At 46.1% G+C, this 23,408-nt stretch overlaps 1 protein-coding gene across 1 annotated transcript; it reads right to left on the bottom strand.

Annotated features, from left to right (window-relative positions):
• Positions 1 to 581: 581 nt before the first annotated feature.
• TEX49 (testis expressed 49) lies at positions 582 to 21,883 on the bottom strand. The gene is made up of 3 exons (XM_047785707.1): positions 21,805 to 21,883; positions 4,048 to 4,170; positions 582 to 790 (listed from the first exon to the last, which is right to left on the bottom strand). Exons 1-3 carry the CDS (start codon positions 21,881 to 21,883, stop codon positions 582 to 584), a joined length of 411 nt encoding a protein of 136 aa, XP_047641663.1.
• Between the last annotated feature and the right edge of the window lie 1,525 nt (positions 21,884 to 23,408).

The following is a 23,408-nucleotide window of genomic DNA, read 5'->3' as shown; positions in this document are numbered from 1 at the left end:
TTCAGAAGTCATACCCATAAGGCAAAACACAAAGACTCAGATAAGGAGTTCTCTTGTGGTGCTGTGGGTTAAGGACCTGGTGGTGTCACTGCAGTGGCTTGGGCCACGGCTGTGGCATGATTTGATCCCTGGCCTGGGAACTCCCACAGGCTGAAGGTGCAGCAAAACAAAGCAAAATGAAACAAACAAAAAAAACAGGAGTTCTTGTTGTGGCACAGCAGAAACGAATCCAACAGGGAACTGTGAGGTTTCGGGTTTGATCCCTGGCCTTGCTCGGTGGGTTAAGGATCCAGCGTTGTCGTGAGCTGTGATGTAGGCTGGCAGCTGTAGCTCTGATTTGTCTCCTAGCCTGGGAACCTCCATATGCTGCGGGTGTGGCCCTCAAAACCGGGAAAAAAAAAAAAAAAAAAAAAGGAGGAAAGAAAAAGAAAAACAAACCAAAAGAACCCACAACCAGACAAATCTTTAGCTCCGTTGAATGCTATCAGTGCCCAGATGCCAGGGCCAGTTTCCCCGGCAGCACTAAAACCTCCTGTTCCATCCTCTGACTCTGACGAGGAAGGAAAGGGTCTCCAAGGATTTCAGTGAGGGGAGGGGAAGGAGTCGTACTTTCCTTGACCTCCCACCCCACCCGTCCAGCCTAACCTGGTCATTGGGCTTTTAATGAGGCAGTGGCGGGGGCTCCGGATCCATGGCGTGGTTTCCTCTGGGCGCGCTCCCGGACTGTGGGACCGCCAGAAGCTGAAGTTCTGAGCATCAGTCAGGGGGACTCTGAAGACCTGATTGGGGACTGAGTGGTTGGAGGAAGGGCAGGTTATCGAATTACTTAGAGGTCTCTGCTCCTTTTTATGCCTCAGGGCATCACAAGCCCAGCCTAGCAACTGGGCCTGACCAGGTGCTGAGAAGTCCTGGACCTGTGGTCACCACACCCAGTTCCTCTTCCGGATTCCAGCATCTCACAGCCTTCATGGTCAGTGGAATCAGTCTTGGTTCTTTCTGCTTCTACTCTAAGCCCGTCTCCAAGAGTTTTCTCAGGGGCCAAGGTGGTAGAAAAACAAGTGGCCCCCCCCCACTTGCAAAATGTGCGAAGATGGGTCTGCTGGTTCTTATTTTCCCCCTTTTGCTCATTCCAAGTAATTCTCTGAAATTTAACAATGATGCTACTGTATGTTTAGATATTGCTAATAGATATCATTTATTAAGCACCTGTTATGCTCTAAACGTTGTGTTAAGTATTTTTAAAATTTTGAAATAAGGGAGTTCTCGTCGTGGCTCAGTGGTTAATGAATCCGAGTAGGAACCATGAGGCTGCAGGTTCGATCCCTGGCTTTGCTCAGTGGGTTAAGGATCCGGCGTTGCTGTGAGCTGTGGTGTAGGTTGCAGACGCAGCTCGGATCCCGCATTGCTCTGGCTCTGGTGTAGGCTGGTGGCTACAGCTCCGATTCGACCCCTAGTCTGAGAACCTCCATATGCCATGGGAGCGGCCCTAGAAAAGGCAAAAAGACAAAATAAAATAAAATAAAATATTGAAGTAATATCAGCGTTACCTAGATTTTCCTTTGTTTAGAGTTTTACTCTTTATTTGGACTAATCTAATTATACCAACATAGAAAATTTGTAATTTTTTTTTTTTTTTGTCTTTTTAGGGCTGCACCCTTATGGGGGCTTATGGAGGTTCCCAGGCTAGGGGTTGAATTGGAACCATAGCTACTGGCCTACGCCACACAGCCACAACAATACCAGATCCAAGCTGCATCCACCACAGCTTGGGGCAACGTCAGATCCTTTAACCCACTAAGGGATCAAACCCACATCCTCCTGGATGCTAGCTGGGTTCCTAACCCACTGAGCCACCACAGGAACTCCTAAAATATGTCTCTTTCTTTCTATTCTTTTTTTTTTTTTTGCTTTTTAGGACTGCACCTATGCCATATGGAAGTTCTCAGGCTAGGGGTCGAATTGGAGCCGTATCCGCTGGGCCTACACCACAGCCACAGCAATGCCAGATCCAAGCTGCGTCTGCAACCTACACCACAGCTCATGGCAACACTGGATCCCTGACCCGGAGTGAGGCCAGGGATCAGTCCCACATCATCATGGATACTAGTCGGATTCGTTTCTGCTGCGCCACAACAGGAACTCTCTTGTATGTATTTTAAACTTAGAATTAAAGCCTAATCTTCTGGCTATCTTTATAATAGTTATTTTAAAAAATCCCTGATATGTTATTGAGTAGACGATAAATTTTTGACTTGTTTTCCTGTTGATTGATAATAAGCTTTTTAAAAGTTTTGCTATTAGAGGAGTTACTTTGTGGTGCAGTGGGTTAAGGATCTGGCACTGTCACTGCAGTGGCTCAGGTCTCTGCTGTGGTTCGGGTTTGATCCCTGGCCTGGGAACTTCCACATGCCACAGGCGTGACCCCCCAAAAGTTTTTCTATCAGAAGTAACAGATACTCATTTGTACCTTTTAAAATTTCTGAAAGTATTTTAATTTTTTAAACTTTAATTTTGAGATGGTTGTAGATTCACATACAGTTGTAAGAAATGATACACAGAGATCCTGTGTACCCTTTATGTACTCTTTACCCATGTCCCCCGAGCCTACACCAAGGTAACATCTTGCAAAATGACAACTCTGGGGAGTTGTCTTTTTATACCTACATCCTCCTCTCTCCACCCCTTAGTAATCAATAAATATTATTCATTTCTATAATTTTGCCGTTTTTAGAGAGTGTTATGTAAATGGCATCATACAACATGTGACCTTTTGGGGACTGGCATTTTTTCTTTTTTTTGCCATTTCTAGGGCCGCTCCTGCGGTATATGGAGGTTCCCAGGCTAGGGGTCAAATTGGAGCCGTAGCCACCAGCCTACGCCAGAGCCATAGCAATGCGGGATCCAAGCCGCGTCTGCAGCCTACATCACAGCTCATGGCAACGCTGGATCCTTAACCCACTGAGCAAGGCCAGGGATCCAGCCTGCAGCCTCATGGCTCCACGACAGGAACTCCGGGACTGGCTTTCTTTACATAGCATAACTCCCTGGAGATTCCTATACCTATTTGCATGTATCAGTAGGTTGTCCTAGATGCTTTTTGAAAATATTTTTTCTAACTTTCACAACAATGTTAGAGTATTATCCCAATTTTCAGACGGTCCAGAGAGGTTAAGTGGTTAAAGGAATTTGCTGAAGGTCACAGCTTGTTTGGAGTTTAAACTCAGTTCAAATTCCAAAGGTTTGATCCTCACAACAATTCTGTAAGATCGGTAGAAAGGCATTTTCTGTTTTTTTTTGCCTTTTAGGGCCACACCTGCGGCATATGGAGGTTCCCAGGCTAGGGGTGCAATTGGAGCTATAGCCAGTGGCCCACACCACAGCCAGAGCAACGCCAGATCCAAGCCACATCTGCAGTGTACGCCACAGCTCACGGCAGCGCCGGATCCTTAACCCACTGAGTGCAGCCTCATGGTTCCTAGTTGGATTCATTTCTGCTGTGCCACAACGGGAACTCCATGTTTTGTTTTGTTTTTTTTTAATGAACGAGGAAGCAGATTAACAAAGGGTAAGTGAGTACCCAGGTGAGACACTTAAAAGAAGCAGAACTAAGGAGTTCCTGCTCAGCGATAATGAATCTGATTAGTATCCCTGCCCCGCTCAGTGGGTTAGGGATCCGGTGTTGCTGTGAGCTGTGGTGTAGGTCTCAGACTCAGTTCAGATCCTGCATTGGTGCCATAGGCTGGCAGCTACAGCTCCGATTTGACTGACCCCTAGCCTGGGAACTTCATATGCTGAGGGTGCGGTCCTAAAAAGCAAAAAAAAAAGGCAAAACTAGAACTCACAGCTGGATCTTCGGCTTCCAAGTCTGATTCAATTTTTATTCTATCGTGCTTACCCCACCATTCACGTCTACTTTCTCCCTCTTCTTGGCTCTCCCCCACCCGCCATGCCCTGTAACGATGCCCCCCCCCCACGTCCTAGGCATGCTTGAGGAACTCAGACACATCTTTTCCGCCCCGACCATGGTGCCTACTCCAAGATACGTACATGTCTTTAACAACACCTTCCGCACGGCTTCGTGGTACCTTGTGTGGCTGTTCTGGTGTACGCAGTAATTCCCATCTTCTGCGATAATCGGAGGAAGCCTAGTGGGTACTGGTTCCTTCTGGTCTGAAACGAGAGCAGATGTGCTCTAAGTATTTAGCAAATGGGGTCATTTGATTTTCCGAGTCTCTGGTCTCCATGCCAACCAGGTGCGGGGCAGGGATCTCTCCAAGCCACTGGCATTGATTCTCAGGATCTCAGGAGTCAAGTCAAAATGGCTGTGACAGAGGGGACGGAGGGAAAACCCAGCGATCAGAAGATTCCCCTCGCCACTTGCTCTTCCCTGACCCCTCGGTTTTGAGTGGCCTCCTGCTGGAAGCGGGATATTGACCAATACTTAGGGTTAGTGCAGGTGGAAAAGGCCACTTATCTGGACGGATATTCCTTTCCTGGGATTGGCGTATTTCAGAGTTTCAATTGATCTAACCAGGGAAATTATTTTTAAGCTAAATGTTGGAGGATCAGAAGGAATTTGTGGGACATAGTATCAGAAAGAACACTTCAGGTGGCAGGATATCAAGTGTGTTAGAACCGTTAAGAGAGGTCGCTGCGTGCTCTTGATTTAGAGCTGGTCTGGTGATGGTGCAGTGGAGAGGGCTGCGTCTGGGTAGGTAGTGTAGGGCAAGGTCGTGTAGACTTAGCATTCTCATGGGGGTTTGGGAGTCTCCTCTGAGGCAAAATCTGTATCTCATTCTAGAGGCTGCAAAGACCAGCTCTTCCTTACCCAGTTCTATGGTCCGAATGTTTGCATCCACCCCCAGATTCACATGTTGAAAACCTAATGCTGGAGTTCCCATCGTGGCTCAGTGGAAATGAATTCGACGAGTAACCATGAGGATGTGGATTCGATCCCTGGCCTCACTCTGTGGGTTGGGGATCTGGCGTTGCCGTGAGCTGTGGTGTAGGTCTCAGATGTGGCTTGGATCCTGCGTGGCTGTGGCTGTGGCGTAGGCCAGCAGCTACAGCTCTGATTCAACCTCTAGCCTGGGAACCTCCATATGCCACCAATGTGGTCCTAGAAAGCAAAAAAAAAAAGGCAAAAACCTAATGCCCAGGGTGATGGTATTAGAAGGTAGGGCTTTGGGAGGTGATTAGGTCATGAGGGCACAGCCCTCATGAATGCGTTAATGGCCCTTTAAAAGAGGCCTTAAAGGGAGTTCCCATCGTGGCGCAGTGGTTAACGAATCCGACTAGGAACCATGAGGTTGCGGGTTCGGTCCCTGGCCTTGCTCAGTGGGTTAACGATCCGGCGTTGCCGTGAGCTGTGGTGTAGGTTGCAGACGCGGCTCGGATCCCGCGTTGCTGTGGCTCTGGCGTAGGCTAGTGGCTAGAGCTCCGATTCGACCCCTAGCCTGGGAACCTCCATATGCCACGGGAGTGGGCCTAGAAAAGACAAAAAAATAAAAAAATAAAAAATAAAATAAATAAATAAATAAAAGAGGCCTTAAAGAGAGCTCTTTGCCCCTCTGCCATGTGGGGACACAACAGGAATTCTGCAGCCTGGAAAAGGCCCCTACGTGGCACCCTGAGCCTGGACTTCCAGCCTCCAGGACTGTGAGAAATAAGTTTCTATTGTTTATAAATTACCCAATCTACAGTATTTTGTTATAGCACCCTACAAAACAGACTACTATACCCAGCCTGTTTCATAGCTAAACCCTTGGCAAAGAATTTCAGCTAGGCCAAGCAATACATCTTCTTGAGGTTTTGAATCCAAGGTGAGGTTGCAAAGAAACAGGGACCATGTAAAGTCTTTTTCTATTGGAAGTTGGGGCAGTAAGGCTGTATCTTGTTTCGAGCATCAGTATCTGGACCCAGCATCCTTCGTGCCAGCAGTGCCTACCACAGCAGTTGAGTGCAGCGGTATCTGTGCCCAACTAGGTCTGCAGCCTGTTCTGAACAACGGTTTTGGTTACTCTCTGCCAAACTTGGTTCTCTGTTTCTTCTACAGTTTTTATGTGCTTCCCAATATGCCTTTTTTGAAAACTACTTTATTGTGGAGTTCCATTGGGGCTTAGCGGGTTAGGGACCTGACTGGTATCCACGAGGATGTGGGTTTGATCCCTGGCCTTGCTGACTGGGTTAAGGATCCCATGTTGCTCTGGCTGTGGTGTAGGCCTCAACTGCAGCTCCGATTGACCCCTAGCCTGGGAATGTCCATAGGCTGCAGGTGCAGCCCGAAAAAGAAAAAATCAAAAAACTACTTTATACATATGTACATACATAAACTGACATACAAAAAGTTGTGCATATTTAACATACAACTTAATGAGTTTGGAGATCAGTATATACCTATGAAACCATTGCCATAATCCATGCCGCAGACATATCCATTCCAAAAATCTCCTCCCTCCCTCTCGGTTTATTGTTATTATTTTGTGATAAGAGCATTTAACATGAGCTCTACCCTCCTAGGGCATTTTAAAGTATAGAATAGTCATACAGGTTCTATGCTGCACGGTGGATCTCTAGGAATTAGTCACCTTGCGTAACTGAAACTGTAGCCTTTGCTGCTCCCTCCCTGTTTCTTCCTCCCCCCAGCCTCTGGCAACTCCCATTCTATTCTCTGTTTCTATGAGTTTGATTATCTTTATATTCCTCATATAAGTGGTATCATGTAGCATTTGTCCTTCTGTGTCTGACTTATTTCACTCAGCATAGTGTCTTCAAGGTTCAGCCATGTTGCTGCAAATGGCAGGATTCCCCCCCCCCCTTTTAAAGGCTGAGTAATATTCCATTGTTATGTAGATGCCACCTTAAAACAATCCACTCATGCACTGATGAACATTTAGGTTACTTCTGTGTCTTGGTGATTGTGAATAATGCTGCAATTAATTTGAGAGGGCGATACCTCTTTGAGATCATGATTTCAATTTCTTTGGGGAGATATATATATATATATTTTTTTCCTTTGGATATATATGTGTGTGTGGATATTGGAAGTGGGTTTGCTGGATCATATGGTAGTTCTGTTTTAATTTTTTGAGAAATTGCCGTATTGTTTTCTGTAGTGGCTATACCCATTTAAATCCCTACCAAAAGTGCACACGGGTTCCCTTTTCTCCTTACCTATGCTTGCTATCATTTTCTTTCTTTTCTTTTTTTTTAAATAATGGCCACTTTAACAGGTGAAAGGTGATATCTCATTGTGGGTTTTTTTTTTTTCTTTTTAATTTGCATTTCCCTGATGGTTAGTGGCCTCGAGCATCTTTTCACATACCTGTTGGCCATTTGTGTGTCTTCTTTGGAAAAATGTCTGTTCTCATCTTCTGTCCATTTTTAAATTCGATTTTTGTTTTTTTGTTATTGGGTTATAAGACTTCCTTATATATTTTGGATATCAGCCCTTTATCAGTTATATGATTTGCAAATTTTTTTTCCCCAAACTGTAGGTCGCCTTTTCATTTTATTGATTGTTTCCTTTGCTATGCAGAAACTTTTCAGTTTTAATTTAATCCCACCAATATTCTTTTAATTAATTCCTATTCTGCTTAAATAGGCTAGATTTGGCCTGTATCTCAGAATCTTGAGCTTGTTGGGAACTGGATGAAAGTTTGCCATTCTCTTTGGAAATGGTTTGTTGAGATTGCTGGCTCGCCTCTGGGGGATGGTGGGGACGCCCCCTCAGTTCTGGAGTTCTTTCCCAGCTCCTGCATTTCCCCTTCATCCTGTCTTGGCCCCACACATTCATCAACTCTGTCCCCCTCCCCGCCCCTGCTTTTGCACTCTAATGGAAATCTTCTTGAACATTCTCTGAGACCATGATACCACCAGAGTGGGATGCTGTTTGAATCCCCTCCCTTGACAGTTGAGAATTGGAGAGGGGGAAGCCTGGACTGAACCAGGGGTTGAATTCGTACTTCATCACAGGTTACAGCAGTGAGGGACCAGTTTCTAGAAGCAGTGTCATTGGAGTTTGGTCGTTTGACTTGAGGCTAAGTGGGGGGTGGCAGAAGGTCCACGGTCAAGTGAATGTAGACCAAAGAGAAAGAGCAAGAGCATATTCCCAGTAGGCAGTGGGACCTGGACTGCAAGTGGCCACTGCTCTGGGTGCAGCTGACAAAGGAGCTCTTTCGCTGGTCCTGAGGCCTCAGACTGATTGTTCTTCAGGGTACAGCCAGATGATGCTCTGTTATCTCAGTTTCCAAGTAGTAGCTCCCAGTGTCCCACGTGGGTTACTGTGTGCTAGGAGGTATGCTGGAGAGTTCCACCCACTTGGATGCCTTCCTCTTGAATCAAGCACAAGTTGGCTTACTCCGTGGATAAGCTTTTGGCAAGCTGGAAGATATTTTGGTAACCCATACCTTCCCCCAGCTGCCAAGTTTTAGAAGCCACCTTGGGTGAAGCGTAGTAGGGGGTAGGTAAGAATCATGCCACCGCTGCTGTGAAAGGGCATGTTCTGGGTAGAGTGATACAGTGAACTCTTTGTACGCCAGCCCCACTGCGACAAGGTAGGTGAATCCGTCATTTGGTTGGTAGCTGGTATAACAGAGGTTCTTCATCCACCCAGTTAATACTGTGTGCCAAATGTTTTTTGTGGGAAACAGATATGAAGAGCCCTGCCAGATTCTTCTAGAATCAGGCCGTAAATTCAGAGTTGCCATACGGCAGATTTAACGCTTTGAATGGATCACGAAGGACATACGGGTTGAGCGGAAGTACTGGTTGTCTTCTCTACGTATGCAAATGAACGCTGCGGATTTCTCCATATGCTAAGCTTCCCAGGGCCATTGGGATGGTCACACAATCTTAGTTTTCCACTGCTTTGCCCATTGCCTCTGTTAGTTGGAACTGGGGCTGACCGGCCACAGTGTTTTCAGGGTGAAGGGTTTTTAGAATGGGTCTGCCTCAGTGGCTCCCAGAATTCCAACTTTCAGATTGGAGTTATTTGCCCGTCTGTTCCAGATTCTTCGTACGTAGCAGTGGTAATATCTAACAGATGTTACTCGTAGTTGCTTTAAAGTCTGTGTCACTGCACGCAGAGTTATCCCACTCTGACCAGAAATTCACACATGATCTGTGTGAGAGGAGTTCCCGTCGTGGCGCAGTGGAAATGAATCTGACTAGGAACCATGAGGTTGCAGGTTCGATCCCTGGCCCCGCTCGGTGGGTTAAGAATCCGGTGTTGCCAGGAGCTGTGGTGTAGGTGACAGATGCAGCTAGGATCTGGCATTGCTGCTGTGGCTGTGGTGTAGGCCAGCAGCTGTAGCTCTGATTAGACCCGTAGCCGGGGAACCTCCATATGCTGTGGGTGTGGCCCTAAAAAGCAAAAAAAAAAAAAAAAAAAATCAGCATGAGAGAAAAGGTTGTGATATTATTTGTAAAATATGATTCCCCAAAAGGTCACATCAGGTGTGGGGTATTAACCTCTTGAAGTTGCTTGGATTGAAATTGGGGGCTGAGGTCTATTTGGAAGGCTAGCTTGCACTTACTGTCTTTCCTGATACAAGGAAGTTGTCAGTGCTTTGGGAGGAGGTGGACAGGAGCCTGAAGCCAGGGAACCAGACCAGTCCCCAGGGCACAATTTACAGAGGAGGGCAGTTCCTTTGTCTCCATGTCCAAAAATATCTTCCTCAAAGTGGTGCCCTTCCACCATACGGAAGTTCCATATGCTGCAGGTGTGGCTATAAAAAGAAAAAAATAAATCCCAAGAGATTGGCTTTGTAGTATGCATCTTTAATGTACCAAGCGATGTTATACTACTTTTTATGTATTACAGGGGCCTTACAACAGTATACTTCCAAATCGTCCCTCTAACCTTTGTGCTACTGTTGTATATGTAACTTCTAAACCTCACAGTATATGGTTACTATTTTTGCCTAAGCAGTCAATGATCTTCTAATGTGATTTAAAGGATGAAAAAGTTTTTTTTTTTTTTTTTTGCTATTTCTTTGGGCCGCTCCCGTGGCATATGGAGGTTCCCACGCTAGGGGTCGAATCAGAGCTGTAGCCACCGGCCTACACCAGAGCCACAGCAACACGGGATCCGAGCCGCGTCTGCAACCTACACCACAGCTCACCGCAACGCCGGATCGTTAACCCACTGAGCAAGGGCAGGGACCGAATCTGCAACCTCATGGTTCCTAGTTGGATTCGTTAACCACTGTGCCATGATGGGAACTCCTGAAAAAGTTTTTTTATTTACCCATACAACGACTGTTTCTGATGTTGTTCATTCCTTTGAATACATCCAGTTTTCCATCTGGTATCATTGTCAAAAAAAAAAAAAAAAAGCGGTGCCCTTGTTCAAGATTCTGAACACCAGGGAAGCAGATGGGGCATGAGATAACAGAGAGGCTTAGTGCGGTTGCGGACCCCTTGGTATAAAAGGGATTACATGAATCTTCTAGAGATAACAACAATAAAAAGAGCGAATACCCAGTGAATGTGCTCAGCACAATTATAAAAGGTAGGCACTAGTATTATCGTATTTTATAAACGGAGAAACAAAGACCCAGAGATGTTCAGTAATTTGCCCGAGGTCACGTGACTAACACATGGCAGAGACTTGAGTTTAACTCAAGTAGTTTGGCTCCAGAGCCCGTGCTCTTAACCAGCCCATTCTACTGTCTCTTGAAATCATCTAACCCGGGCTTCCAGAAAAGATCAAGGAAAGCATGAATTGATAGAACTATCCTCTTTGGAGTTCCCATCATGGCTCAGTGGAAACAAATCCGACTAGGAGCCCTGAGGTTGCGGGTTCAATCCCTGGCCTCACTCAGTGGGTTAAGGATCTGGTGTTGCTGTGAGCTGTGGTGTAGGTTGCAGATGTGGCTCAGATCCTGCGTTGCCGTGGCTGTGGTTTAGGCTGGCAGATGTAGCTCGGATTAGACCCCTAGCCTGGGAACTTCCATGTGTCGCAGGTGCGGCCCTAGAAAGCAAAAACAAAGAAACAAACCCCAAAAATCTCCTGAAGAACTAGGTTCTTAATGGGCTCCCCCATGTACAGCTTAATGGGTGTCTGCTCCCCCTGGAGAAGGCGTGAGTTGGGTAAGGGATGTGATAATATTACCTTGTCCAGAGGCATATCCCTGCCTGAAACGGATGCTGGCATTTCCTATGGCCAGCATCCGGGGAGCAGAAGAAGATGGGAACCTGGTGGGCTGATGGATTGTGCCAGTCCTAGCGGGGAAAACAGAGGGGAAAGACCAGGCCCTTATGGGAAAAGTGGCTTATCTACTGTAGTACAGATAAAGTCTCCCCCCTGGGAGGTGCCCACTCCCTAGGCTTTGAGAGATTGTAGCTATGAGTAGCTTGAGTCCCTGCTCCCCTCAAATTTCAGGTGAATGGGGATACTGAGACATGTTTCCAAAATACAGTTCTGAAACTTTGGTAGGTTTGCCCATCTAGAAAGGCAGAGGGGCTCAGAAGTTTGGCCAATTCACTCTCGGCTGAATTGTACCAGTCAGGCTCCTGTTTGCAAAGCCAGAACTACAGTGCCCTCTGCTGGAGTCAAAGAATGGCATCTCCAGCTGTCTCCTGACAGGCAGGTCCCCAGAACTGGGAGATGGAGCAGAGGACCTTCCAGTCAGGGTAGGGAAAGCACTTATGGTATCCCTCTGACAGGACTCAGAGATTGAGAATACAAGTGACAAATGCTCAGCTTTTACCCAAGCTTTGCGGTTGGAGATGTACTTGTTCTTGGAAGAGATTCATTTGGAAGTAAGAGCAGGTTGGAAGACGCAAAGACGCATTAGTGCCCTCCTCTGGGAAGACAGATGATAAAGGCAGCAGTGGAGGAAGAGGAAGGGAGGTCCTTTGCATGTGCGGAGTTTGGAAGTCACCGAGTTTGTGGCTGGAGGGCAGTCGCTAGAGAGTCTGGCAGGGTGAGAGCATTTGTTTCAAGTCAAGAATAAATCCAAGCCCTCTTTACCCCCCCACCCCACCCTGTTGAGTTGCTTCTGAGACTCCTCCTGTTGGTGGGCAGTGTCTTGAGGGTAAATTTGTCTTAGGATGATGACTAGCTCGCAGATGGGAAGGGTCAGAGTTGGAAAAACTGATGCAATAGAGTGTGAGGACTATGAAAGCCGTGTCCTTGACTAGGCAAAAAATAGGAGCTCTGATGTACGGGTGGAGGGGTTGGTCTTAATAGGTATGCAGACCATTCATTCATTATGAAAAGACTTTTATGGGCTCAGATGAGGTTAGATGGATCGATATGGTTTGTGAGAGGTTGTAGAAACCTTCCAGTTTCTTCTGTTTTCACTGTGAAAGGCAAGTCACAATCTGAGAGTGAGGACAGGAGAGGAAGTGTTAGAGGTTTGAGGAAGGAGAAGGTGTGAAGAAGCCTCCGGGAGAGTGAGAGAATGCGCAGAACAAGGAAATACAGTCTGACTTCTTAGCAGCCATACAAGTCCACTTGAGTTTAGTGACCACGGATTTTAAGTGAGGCCAATCAGGAGTTCCTGTTGTGGCGCAGCAGAAACGAATCCAACTAGGAACCCTGAGGTTGCAGGTTCAATCCCTGTTCTTGCACCATGGGTTAAGGATCTTGGCATTGCCATGAGCTGCGGTGTAGGTTGCAGACACGGTTCGGATCCTGCATTGCTGTGGTTGTGGTGTAGGCCGGCAGCTGTAACTCCAAATGGATCCCTAGCCTGGGAGCCTCCATATGCCTCGAGCATGGCCCTAAAAAGCATTAAAAAAATAAATGAAGCGAGGCCAATCAGTGTGGTTTTCTCTTGTTGATGAGTCTGATTTTTCCAGGAGTTTTGGTATAATCTCAAGGGGGTGAGATGGGGGAGAGGTTGCTGGGGAAGGAAATGGGGACAACAGCTTGATGTGACCTTATGGTCAAGAGAGAGTTCTTTTTTTTCCCCCCCAGATGGAAGAGATTACAGCACATTTGTATACTTAAATGATCTGGGAGGAAGAAAAAAACAGGGAGATGGGGATAATTTCAGGAGCAACATCTTTGCGGTGAGAAGGGGTGTGATCCCGTCCACAAATGGAGACCGTTCATTCATTCCTTGTACCAGAGGGAAGGTATAGATGCAGTGGAATGTTGGATGTGACGATGGAAAGTATTGCTTCTAGTTTCTTTTCTTTTCTTTTTCTTTTTTTGTCTTTTCTGGGGCCGCACCCACGGGATACAGAGGTTCCCAGGCTAGGGGTCTAATCAGAGCTACAGCTGCTGGCCTATGCCAGAGCCACAGCAATGCCAGATTCAAGCTGCGTCTGCGACCTACACCACAGCTCACGGCAATACCGGATCTTTAACCCACTGAGCGAGGCCAGGGATCGGACCCACAATCTCATGGTTCCTAGTCGGATTCGTTTCCACTGCACTGCAAGGGGAACTCCTCCTTTTTTAAAAAATTCAAATTTTTTTTTTGTTTGTTTTTTTGGGCCACCCTGCAGCATATGGAGTTTCCGGACCAGGGATCAGACCCGAGCTACAGCTGCAGCCTATGCTACATGTGCAGCAATGACAGATCCTTAACCACTGAGCCATGACAGGAACTCCTGCTTCCATTTTTTTAAAAAAGGAGCAAAGAAGTTATCCGCTCAGAGTGAGAATGAGAGGGGATTTGAAAGATTTGAGGAAAGAGGGCATGTGAAATGATTGCCTTAATAGGATTGTCAGAAAGTCCCAAGTGCACCCTTGAGACGTATGATTATGGTACTAATCATTCTAGAAAGACAAAAGTCCTAGGAGGAGAGCCACATACACGGAACTTTGTCTTGATAGGTTCCTCTGGGGCTTAACACTCCAACTCCCTGAAGTTTCATACCCTTTTTTTTTTTTTTTGGATCCTCACCTGAAGTGATGCTGAGCTTCTTGAGTCAGCCTGTGTGCCCCAGGGCTTGGCCATGTGGGCCCAGACTTCAGCTCTGGGGCAGCTCAAATGGCTTCGAGGGAAGACCAGCAATAGAATCTAAGTACTAGTGGGTGGGATTTTCAGGTGGAAGTCAGAAGGGCATACTGTAGCCAGACTTGGCAGAGGGTAGCCAAGTCCCCCGAACATCTTCGCAGAAAAGGTGGTAGTACCAGAAATAGAATTGACATAGTTGGTTTCACTTGGGTGATATTTCACCACAAGGAATTCTAAGCATCTAAATTGTGTCTGGAAGGGGATCTCACATTTATTCCTCCCCTGCATCCTAACCCACAAATTGAATTTGGCAAATAGTCAGGAATCTCCAACTTGGTCCAGGACAAGGTCATCTAAGTTTTTATTGGTAATTCTGTAGGATGTCCTAGTTTCTTGTTACATTTTAGAATATTAAATGTGAATAGCTCCACATTATCTAGAGTAGAAGCTCTTTTTTCTTCTTCTTTTCTTTTTTTTTTTTTTTTCTTTTCAGGGCTGTACCTGAGGCATATGGAGGTTCCCCAGGCTAGGGGTTGAATTGGAGCTACAGTTGCTGGCCTACGCCAGGACCACAGCAACGCCAGATCCAAGCCATGTCTGCAACCTATACCACAGCTTACAGCAATGCCCAATCCTTAACCCACTGAGGCAGGCCAGGGATCGAACTCACCACCTCAGGGTTCCTAGTTGGATCCGTTTCCACTGTGCCACAATGGGAACTCCTAGAAGAAGCTTGCTAGCTTAGTGTTCTCTGTGTCCTCTGAAAAACATATTAAAAGATGCCTGCAACACTCCAGCTGCACCCAAGAGCTGCTCTCTAGCATACCTGGATACTTCTGCTCCCACAAGTTAAATCCTATGCATGCTACAAGTCAACTGTGGTTTTCTCCCTCCAATAATTTTTATGCCAGTTTTACTTTGTGATTGCGGTATTTTAGTTTAATGAAATATTATTGAAACTAATGGAATGTGTGTTTTAAAAATTTTTTATTTTATGGTTTGTGTGTGTGTGTGTGTGTGTGTCTTTTTAGGGCCGCACCCACAGCATATGGTAGTTCCAAGGCTAGGCGTCAAATTGGAGCTGCATCTGCTGGCCTATGTCACAGCCACAGCAACATCAGATCCTTCACCCACTGAGCAAGGCCAGGGATTGAACCCGCATCCTCAAGGATACTAGTCGGGTTTGTTACTGCTGAGCCACAGTGGGACTTCCTTTAAAAAAGAGCAATGGTTTGTGTAAAAACTAAGTTGAAAGATTCAGACCAGCTCAATAAAACTTTAAAAATTGCACTTTGAGTTAAAATGGATATGAGTTTCTTACCATTTTGTGGTGTTTCCTTGTGGCTCAGTGGGTTAAGGAGTCAGTGTTGTCACTGCAGTGGCTTGGGTTGCTGTGGCACCGGTTCGACTCCTGACCTAGGAACTTCCACATGCTGTGGGTGTCACTGAAAAAAAAAAATTAGGTCTCAGAACAGAAAGGTGATCACAACTCATGTTTTGTCTACAACATATGTTGCACAAGCAGGCAAACCACCATGCCCTGATGAGGAGATAAAAAGATTTTTCTGTCCAGCAAGCCCACTCATGGCTATATATCTAAAGGAAATGAAAACAGGATCTTGAAGGGACATCCTCACTCTTGTGTTTGCTGCAGCATTATTCACAATAGCCAAGCTATGGAAACCTATTTGCATTATCTGCCAATGGATGAATGGAGAGAGAAGATGTGGTGTATACATACGCAATGGAGTGTTATTCACTCATGAGAACGAAGGAAATCCTGCCCTGTGCTTCAACTTTGGATGAACTTTGAGGCCATTATGCGAGTGAAATAAGTCAGAAAAAGACAAATCGAGGGCATTATGTGGAGTAAAATAAGTCAGACAGAAAAAGACAAATAGGGAGTTCCTGTCATGCCTCAGCAGTAATGGACCCGACTAGTATCCATGAGGATGCAGGTTCGATCCCTGGCCTCGCTCAGTGGGTTAAGGATCCAGCGTTGCCGTGAGCCGTGGTGTAGGCTGCAGATGTGGCTCAGATCTGGTGTGGCTGTGGTGGTGGCGTAAGCCAGAAGTCGCAGCTCGATTGGAGCCCTAGCCTGGGAACGTCCATTGTACTACAAGTACAGCCCTGAGAGAAAGAAAGAGAAGAAGGAAGAAAGAGACCAATGCTATATGACCTTCCTTATATGTAACATCTAAAGAAGTGAAACTCAGGAACGGAGTAGAATGGTAGTCTCCAGGAGCTGGGGGTAGGAGGGGGCGAGATTTTGGCCAAAGGATTCAAACTGCCAGATGTCAGATGAATAAGTTCTGGGAATCCGCTGCACAGCGTGGTGATTATAGGTAATTATGTTGTATTACATTCCTGAAAGGTACTGAGAGCAGATCTTAAATGTTCTTACCACAAGAAAGAAACAGCAATTATGTGATGTGATGGAGGTGTTGGAGATAATGCTATGGTGGTTATCATTTTGCAGTGTCTAAGTGTATCAAATCAACATATCATACGTCTTAATATTATATGTTGATTATATCGCAATAAAACTGGGGGGGGGGTAGATTTCTTCAGACCAACTGAATCTAGGAGGCAATGCACTCTCGGACAGGTTTTACTGTGGAGGATGACATATGGTGCAGGACTGAAAATATGATTAAGTGAAAATCGAGATTCTCGAAAGTAAGACTCTCAATACTTCCATCTCCTGTCTTGGTCCCAGGATCCTGGCAGACAAGCATATAACTAATCCCCAGAGAAAGAAGCAATTACAGGGTTCCTCTCTGGAGCAAGTGTAGAGATCCAGAGGAGAGCTCCCTATAAAGCCCACAGTGGGTAACTACCCACCACCCCCTAGGCTTCCATTCAGTCCTTTAGTTCCTCACTTTTTTTTTTTTTTGGTCTTCTTAGGGCCACACCCGCAGCTTATGGAAGTTCCCAGGCTAGGGATTGAATTGGAGCTACAGCTGCCAGCCTGCACCACAGTCACAGCAGTGTGGAATCTGAGCCAAGTCTTCGACCTACACCACAGCTCACAGCAATGCTGGATCCTTAACCCACTGAGCGAGGCCAGGGATCGAACCCAAAACCTCATGCATCTTTACTAGTAGGGCTCGTTAATGCTGAGCCACAACGGGAACTCCCTAGTTCCTCACTCTTAAAGTAAAATAGAGCCAAGGATCACCCGTTATTTGACAGTAGTTATCAATGAGTAAAACAGAGACCAATACAAGCTCAAAGGAAAAAGGGCCCAGAGGAAACACAGCTAATACAGGGAACAGAAAAGCATTTCAGATAAAATATGAGACCCCTGAAGGGAAAAAAAAAAAAGCAGATATGGAAAAGGAAAAAAGAGGACCAAAAATGGCCCTTGGAAATTAAAAATATAGCAAGCAAAATAAAATATCCTGATAGAAAAGGTGGTGATTTTCCCAAGTGTCTGCAGAGTCTTTCTTATTACCCCCCCCCCCCCCCCCCCCGCGTGTGGGCTGGATTCAGCGACTCTCTTCTAACAGAGAGAATGAGGTGGAAATGATAGTTCCGAGGCTAGGTCGTAAAAAGGCGCCGTGGCTTCCTTCCTCCTTCCTCTCTCCCTTTCTCCCTCTCTCTCTCATCACCTCCTCTGCCAGAGGAAAGTTAACTGCCACGTGAAGCTCTCCAGCAGCTTATGGGGAGGCCCATGTGATGAGAAACTGTGGTGTCTTGTCAACAGCCAGAGAGAAACCGAAGCCTGCAGCCATGAGACGACTGCAGCCCTGCTGACATCCTGTCTGCAACCACATGAAGAACCCTGGGCCAGAACCACCTAGCTAAGACTGCTTCTGGAGTCCCGATTCACAGAAACAGTAAGGTAATTAGTGTTTGTTGTTTTAAATCTCTGTTGTTTAGGGTACACAGCAAAAGATAGTTAACACAGAAGGTTGCAAGGTAAAATTGAGGAAACCTCCCAAAAAGGTTTAAAAAATTTTTAATTTATTTTTATTTTTATTTTTTTAGTTCTTTAGGCCCACACCTGTGCCATATGGAGGCTCCCAGGCTAGGAGTCGAGTCAGAGCCACAGCTGCTGGCCTACACCACAGCCACAGGTGCAGCAACTGGGGATCCGAGTCACGTTTGCAACCTACACCACAGCTCATGGCAATGCCGGATCCATAACCCACTGAGCGAGGCCAGGGATGGAACCTGCATCCTCACGGACACTAGTCGGGATCATTTCCACTGAGCCACAATGGGAACTCCCCAAAAGAGTAAATTTTTTTTTAAAAAACCCAAAGGAAATACAGAGGGTGAGTTGGTGAGTTCAGGAGGTTTTAGAGCTGACAACTCGAAGTTCCAAAAAGAAGAGAGGAAATAGAGAACAAATTCATAAAGAAATAATAAAGGAAAAGTTGTCAGAAATGAAGGGCACGAGCTTCCAGATTGTCAAGGAATGTCTATCACAGTGAATGAAAAAAGACCTACAGCAGCTTCCAACATTATGAAATTTCAGAACACTGGGGAACCAAAAGAAAATGAAAAGCTTCAGAAGAGAAATATAGCATACGGAGTTCTTATTGTGGTGCAGCAGAAACGAATCCGACTAGGAACCATGAGGTTGCGGGTTCCATCCCTGGCCTTGCTCAGTGGGTTAAGGATCCAGCGTTGCCTCAAGCTGTGGTGTAGGTCACGAACGCGGCTCCGATCTGGTGTTGCTGTGGCTGTGGTGGAGGCCAGTAGCTGTAGCTTGGATTCGACCCCTAGCCTGGGAACCTCCATATGCCGCGAGTGCCCTAAAAAGACAAAAGACAACAACAATAACAACAAAAAGAAAGAAATATAGCATGCATGAGTCCAACTGGAAGTTAGAGGGTAATAAACGGATACCTCCAAAGTTCTCAGAAAATGATTTTCAACCTAGAATTCCTTATCTGGAAGAGCAAGTGTGATGGTAGAATAGAACTATTCTGCACTCAGAAATATACCTCCTACACATTCCTAGAAAGCTACTCAAGATATACTCCAGGAAAGGGAGAGAGTAAACTGAGAAAGAAAATGTGGGATCCAGAAGTCCTGTTGTGCTTCAATCCTGAGTTGCTGTGGCTGTGGCGCAGGCCAGCAGGTGCAGCTCCGATCCGACCCCTAGCCTGGGAACTTACACATGACATGGGCCCGGTCAAAAATAAATACGTAAATATATACATACATAAATAAATAAATGAAAATGTGGGATCCAGGAAAGAGAGAATAAAATCTTGGCGAGAGGCAAAAGCAAGTTTTAGAACAAGAGCGATGCACCCGGAGTAGGAGAAGGTAAGAGTAGGAATAGGGCATTCCCGTCGTGGCTCAGTGGTTAATGAATCTGACTAGGAACCATGAGGTTGCAGGTTCAATCCCTGGCCTCGCTCCGTGGGTTAAGGATCTGGCGTTGCGGTGAGCTGTGGTATAGATTACAGATGAGGCTCGGATCCCACGTTGCTGTGGCTCTGGTGTAGGCCAGCGGCTACAGCTCTGATTAGACCCCTAGCCTGGGAACCTCCATATGCTGTGAGAGTGGCCCTAGAAAAGGCAAAAAGACAAAAAAAAAAAAAAAGAGTAGGATTAGGAGAGAGGAAATTTGGGAGAAGAGGAATTGATTGTTGTGTTTTGAATGCTTGGAAGAAATACATTGGGCCTTTGACAGAGAGGTTGAAATAATTTGGGGAAAAAAGTAGCAGTAGTTACACGGAAAACCAGGCAAATGAAAAAATGGGGGGAAGGCGTTCCCTTTGTGGTGCAGTGGAAATTAATCTGACTAGTAACCATGAGGTTTCAGGTTCGATCCCTGGCCTTGCTCAGTGGGCTGGGGCTCTGATGTGCCATGAGCTGTGGTGTAGGCTGGTAGATGTAGCTCTGATTCCACCCCTAGCCTGGGAACCTCCATATGATGCAAGCGTGGCCCTAAAATGCAAAAAACAAAACAAAACAAAACAACCAACCCACCAAAAAAACCCCAAAAAATGGTGGCAATTCTTACCTCCAGGGATAAACAAAAAGTTGAACAAAAAAAGTAATTATAGTGACATTATTTGGCTTAGCAGTGGCCAATTTTTAGATATTTGCAAGACTACAAGACTACGGATTTAACCTTTATGAGGGTTCTATTGCTGTATCCCAAATGGCTTGAAACGATATCTACTTATTATCTCACAGTTTTATAAGCCAGAAGTCTGGCAATCTCTGCTTAGTCTCACAAGGTTGAAATCAAGGCGTTGGCTGGGCTGGAGTCTTATCTGGAGGCTTTAGAGAGGAATCTATTTCCAGGCTCATTCAGGTTATTCACAGAATTTCAGTTTTTCTGTGGTTACAGGACCGAGGGTCAGCTGGGACACTCTGAGCCCCTAAATGCCACCACATTCCTTGGCACGCTGCCCGCCCCCCTCCATCTCCAAAACCAGCAGTGATGTGTCAGATCCTGCTCGTGCTTCCAGTCCTCTTGGACTCCTCTTTTGCTGCTGGCTGGAAAATACACTCTGCTCTTAGGGCTTGTGTGATAAGATTAGGCTCACTCACATAATCTCCTTTTTTCTATATAAAGTAACCATCACCAGAGCGTTATCCATCACATTCAGAGACATAACTACACTGAAGAAGCCAGGATGGGGAAGGGGAAGCACAAGGGGTAGTCTCAGAGGGTTACATTATCAACTGTCCTAACAGGAGGGCTAATCTATATTTTTTTTATTTTTATTTTTTAAATCTTTTTAGGGCCACACCCATGGCAGATAGAGCTTCCTAGGCTAGGGGTCGAATCAGAGCTACAGCCGCAAGCCTATACCACAGCCAAGCCACGCAGGATCCGAGCCACATCTTCGACCTACACTACAGCTCACGGCAACACAGGATCCTTAAGCCACGGAGAGAGATCAGGGATCGAACCTGCGTCCTCATGGATCCCAGGCAGATTCGTTTCCGCTGAGCTACGACAGGAACTCCACGGAGGGCAATATGTAATAACCCAAAATGGAACAAGGGACATTTGTGGGTTGGGCTAAGTGTGTTTCTCTGGGAGAGGGTGAGGAACTCAGCATCCACATGGTAATGCTGGGACTGGTGGGGCAGGTGCAGGCAAGGGAGGGTCGGGGTAGTGCTATTAAGGGATTTCTAGGCTTCATTAATGGAATTCTTGGTACAAATCTTACCTCAAAGCTGAGTATGTGAAACAGAGCTTCTCTGATGAAATTAGAAAGAGAACGAGAGCCCTCAGGAGAGGCCTGTGCAAGATCAGTCCTTCTCAGTCGTAACTTTATGCTTTATCCTTTCCCAGTTATCCCCTCCCTCTACCCCAAAGGCAACTTTTGCTTCAGTACCTGCCCGCCCTAATTCCCTTCACAGGCTTCTCCATTCTGCCTGGAATACCCGTTCTCCTTCCCTGTGTGCATACAAGCAGGTCATCTCTTAAGACCTTAATCTTGGAGTTCCCATCGTAGTGCAGCGGAAATGGATCTGACTAGGAACCATGAGGTTGAGGGTTCGATCCCTGGCCTTGCTCAGTGGGTTAAGGATCTGGCGTTGCCGTGAGCTGTGGTGTAGGTTGCAGACAAGGCTCGGATCCTGCGTTGCTGTGGCTCTGGCGTAGGTTCCGATTTGTCCCCTAGCCTAGCCTGGGAACCTCCATATGCCGCAGGAGTGGCCCAAGAAATGGCAAAAAAGACAAAAAAAAAAAAAGAATACATTTATTCAGTTGGATAAACGGAGTGTCTTAATAAGGCTATCAAATAATAAGAGAGGGAAGGTGAATGGATACCTTCCCTACTCCATAATTTTAACTAGTGTAATTGTTGATCTTGGGGGGATAAAACTCTAACCCATGGTGAGAAAAGAAATGTCTAAGAAGCAGCCCTTTTTACCCTCTATTCTGTATTCCCCTTACTTGTTTTTTCAGTTGTGTCCCTTTTCTTGTTCCGAAAGGGATTTTGATATCCCAACTGATACAAGTTGAAGAAGGCCATCTCCGGTCTTCCCCATCCTTTCTGGAATGTTCGGGCTGGTGCACTGGACTCTGTTTGGTAACCATGGCAATGTCCTGAAGAACTACTATGACTGACACTCCCTTTGTCTAAGGAGGCATAGGATCTATGGGTTCACAGTGGAGCTGGATTTATGGGAATGGGCTAAATAACTTCCAAAAAATGAAGGAAATTATTGCCAGTTACCCTTTTTCTTTTTCTTTTTTTTTCAGGGCTGCAGCCATGGCACATGGAGGTTCCCAGGCTAGGGGTCAGATCAGAACTGTAGCTGCTGGCCTACGCCACAGCCACAGCAACACCAGATCCAAGCTCCGTCTGCAACCTACACCACAGCTCATGGCAACACCGGATCCCTACTTAACCCACTGAGCAAGGCCAGGGATTGAACCTGTGTCCTCATAGATACTAGTCAGATTCGCTTCTGCTGAGCCGTGACAGGAACTCCCAGTTACCCTTTTTCTTGCTCCAGTCTTATACTGTAAGCTTCAGAAAGCAGTGAGCAGAAAGAGCGATGATTTGGGCTCAAATGTTGGTTTTGCCTCATTCTACATGTGTGACTTTGAATTGATTAAGCTTTGGGTTTGTTATTTTTTTTTCTTTTTTGGCTGCACCCATAGCATATGGAAGTTCTTGGGCCAGTGATCAAATCCGAGTTAAAGTGGCAACCTATACCACAGTTGCGGCAACACTGGATTCCTAACCTGCTGCTCCAGTGGAAACTCTCAAGCTTCAGGGTTTTTTTTTTTTTTTGGTTTTTGTTTGGTTTGGTTTTGGTTTTGGTGGCACCCAGGGCTTGCATAAGTTTCTGAGCAAGGGATTGAACCCACGCCACAGCATTGACAATGCTGGGTCCTTAGTCTGCTGCACCACAAGGAACGCCTAAGCTTCTGTTTTTTTAATTTTAAAAAAAGGCCATAAGAGTTCCCTGGTGGCCTAATGGTTAAGGATCCAGTGTTGTTATTGCCGTAGCTCAGGTTTGATCCTGGTCTAGGGAACTTGTGCATGTGGCAGCCACAAGCCAAAAAGAAAAAAAAAGGCCATGATATATATTTCATAATATTATGCGAGTTAAATGGATAATGTATGCAAATTTCCTCAGCATAGTGTTCTGCATATAAAGGAACCTTAGCAAACACAATTTTTTTTTTTTTCTTTTTAGGGCTGCACCTACAGCTTAAGGAGTTTCCCAGGCTAGGGGTCTAACTGGAGCTACAGCTGCTGGCCTACACTACAGCCACAGCAGTGTGGGATCTGAGCGGTGTCTGTGACCTACACCACAGCTCACGGCAACGCCAGATCCTTAACCCACTGAGCGAGGGCAGGGATCAAATCTGCATCCTCATGGATGCTAGTTGGGTTTGTTAACCACTGAGCCACAACGGGAACTCCGAGAAATTATTTTTAAAGTAGTAAATGGGGAGTTCCCGTCGCGGCTCAGCAGTTAGCGAACCCAACTAGCATCCATGAGGACACTGGTTCCATCCCTGGCCTCGCTCAGCGGGTTAAG

This window comes from Phacochoerus africanus, chromosome 7 (assembly GCF_016906955.1).
Source record: "Phacochoerus africanus isolate WHEZ1 chromosome 7, ROS_Pafr_v1, whole genome shotgun sequence".
Classification (NCBI taxonomy): Eukaryota; Metazoa; Chordata; class Mammalia; order Artiodactyla; family Suidae; genus Phacochoerus; species Phacochoerus africanus.
This window is presented reverse-complemented; position numbering and strand designations above follow the sequence as displayed.

Bases quoted from the DNA above. Each gene is read 5' to 3' on its own strand.
- TEX49 (XM_047785707.1), bottom strand. From the start codon at position 21,883: ATGGCCTTCTTCAACTTGTATCAGTTGGGATATCAAAATCCCTTTCGG. The intron at 4,171-21,804 runs GTAAGGGGAATA...CTCTCGTTTCAG, and splicing joins GGACACAACTGAAAAAACAA to ACCAGAAGGAACCAGTACCC. The intron at 791-4,047 runs GTACGTATCTTG...CCAACCACTCAG, and splicing joins GAAGGTGTTGTTAAAGACAT to TCCCCAATCAGGTCTTCAGA.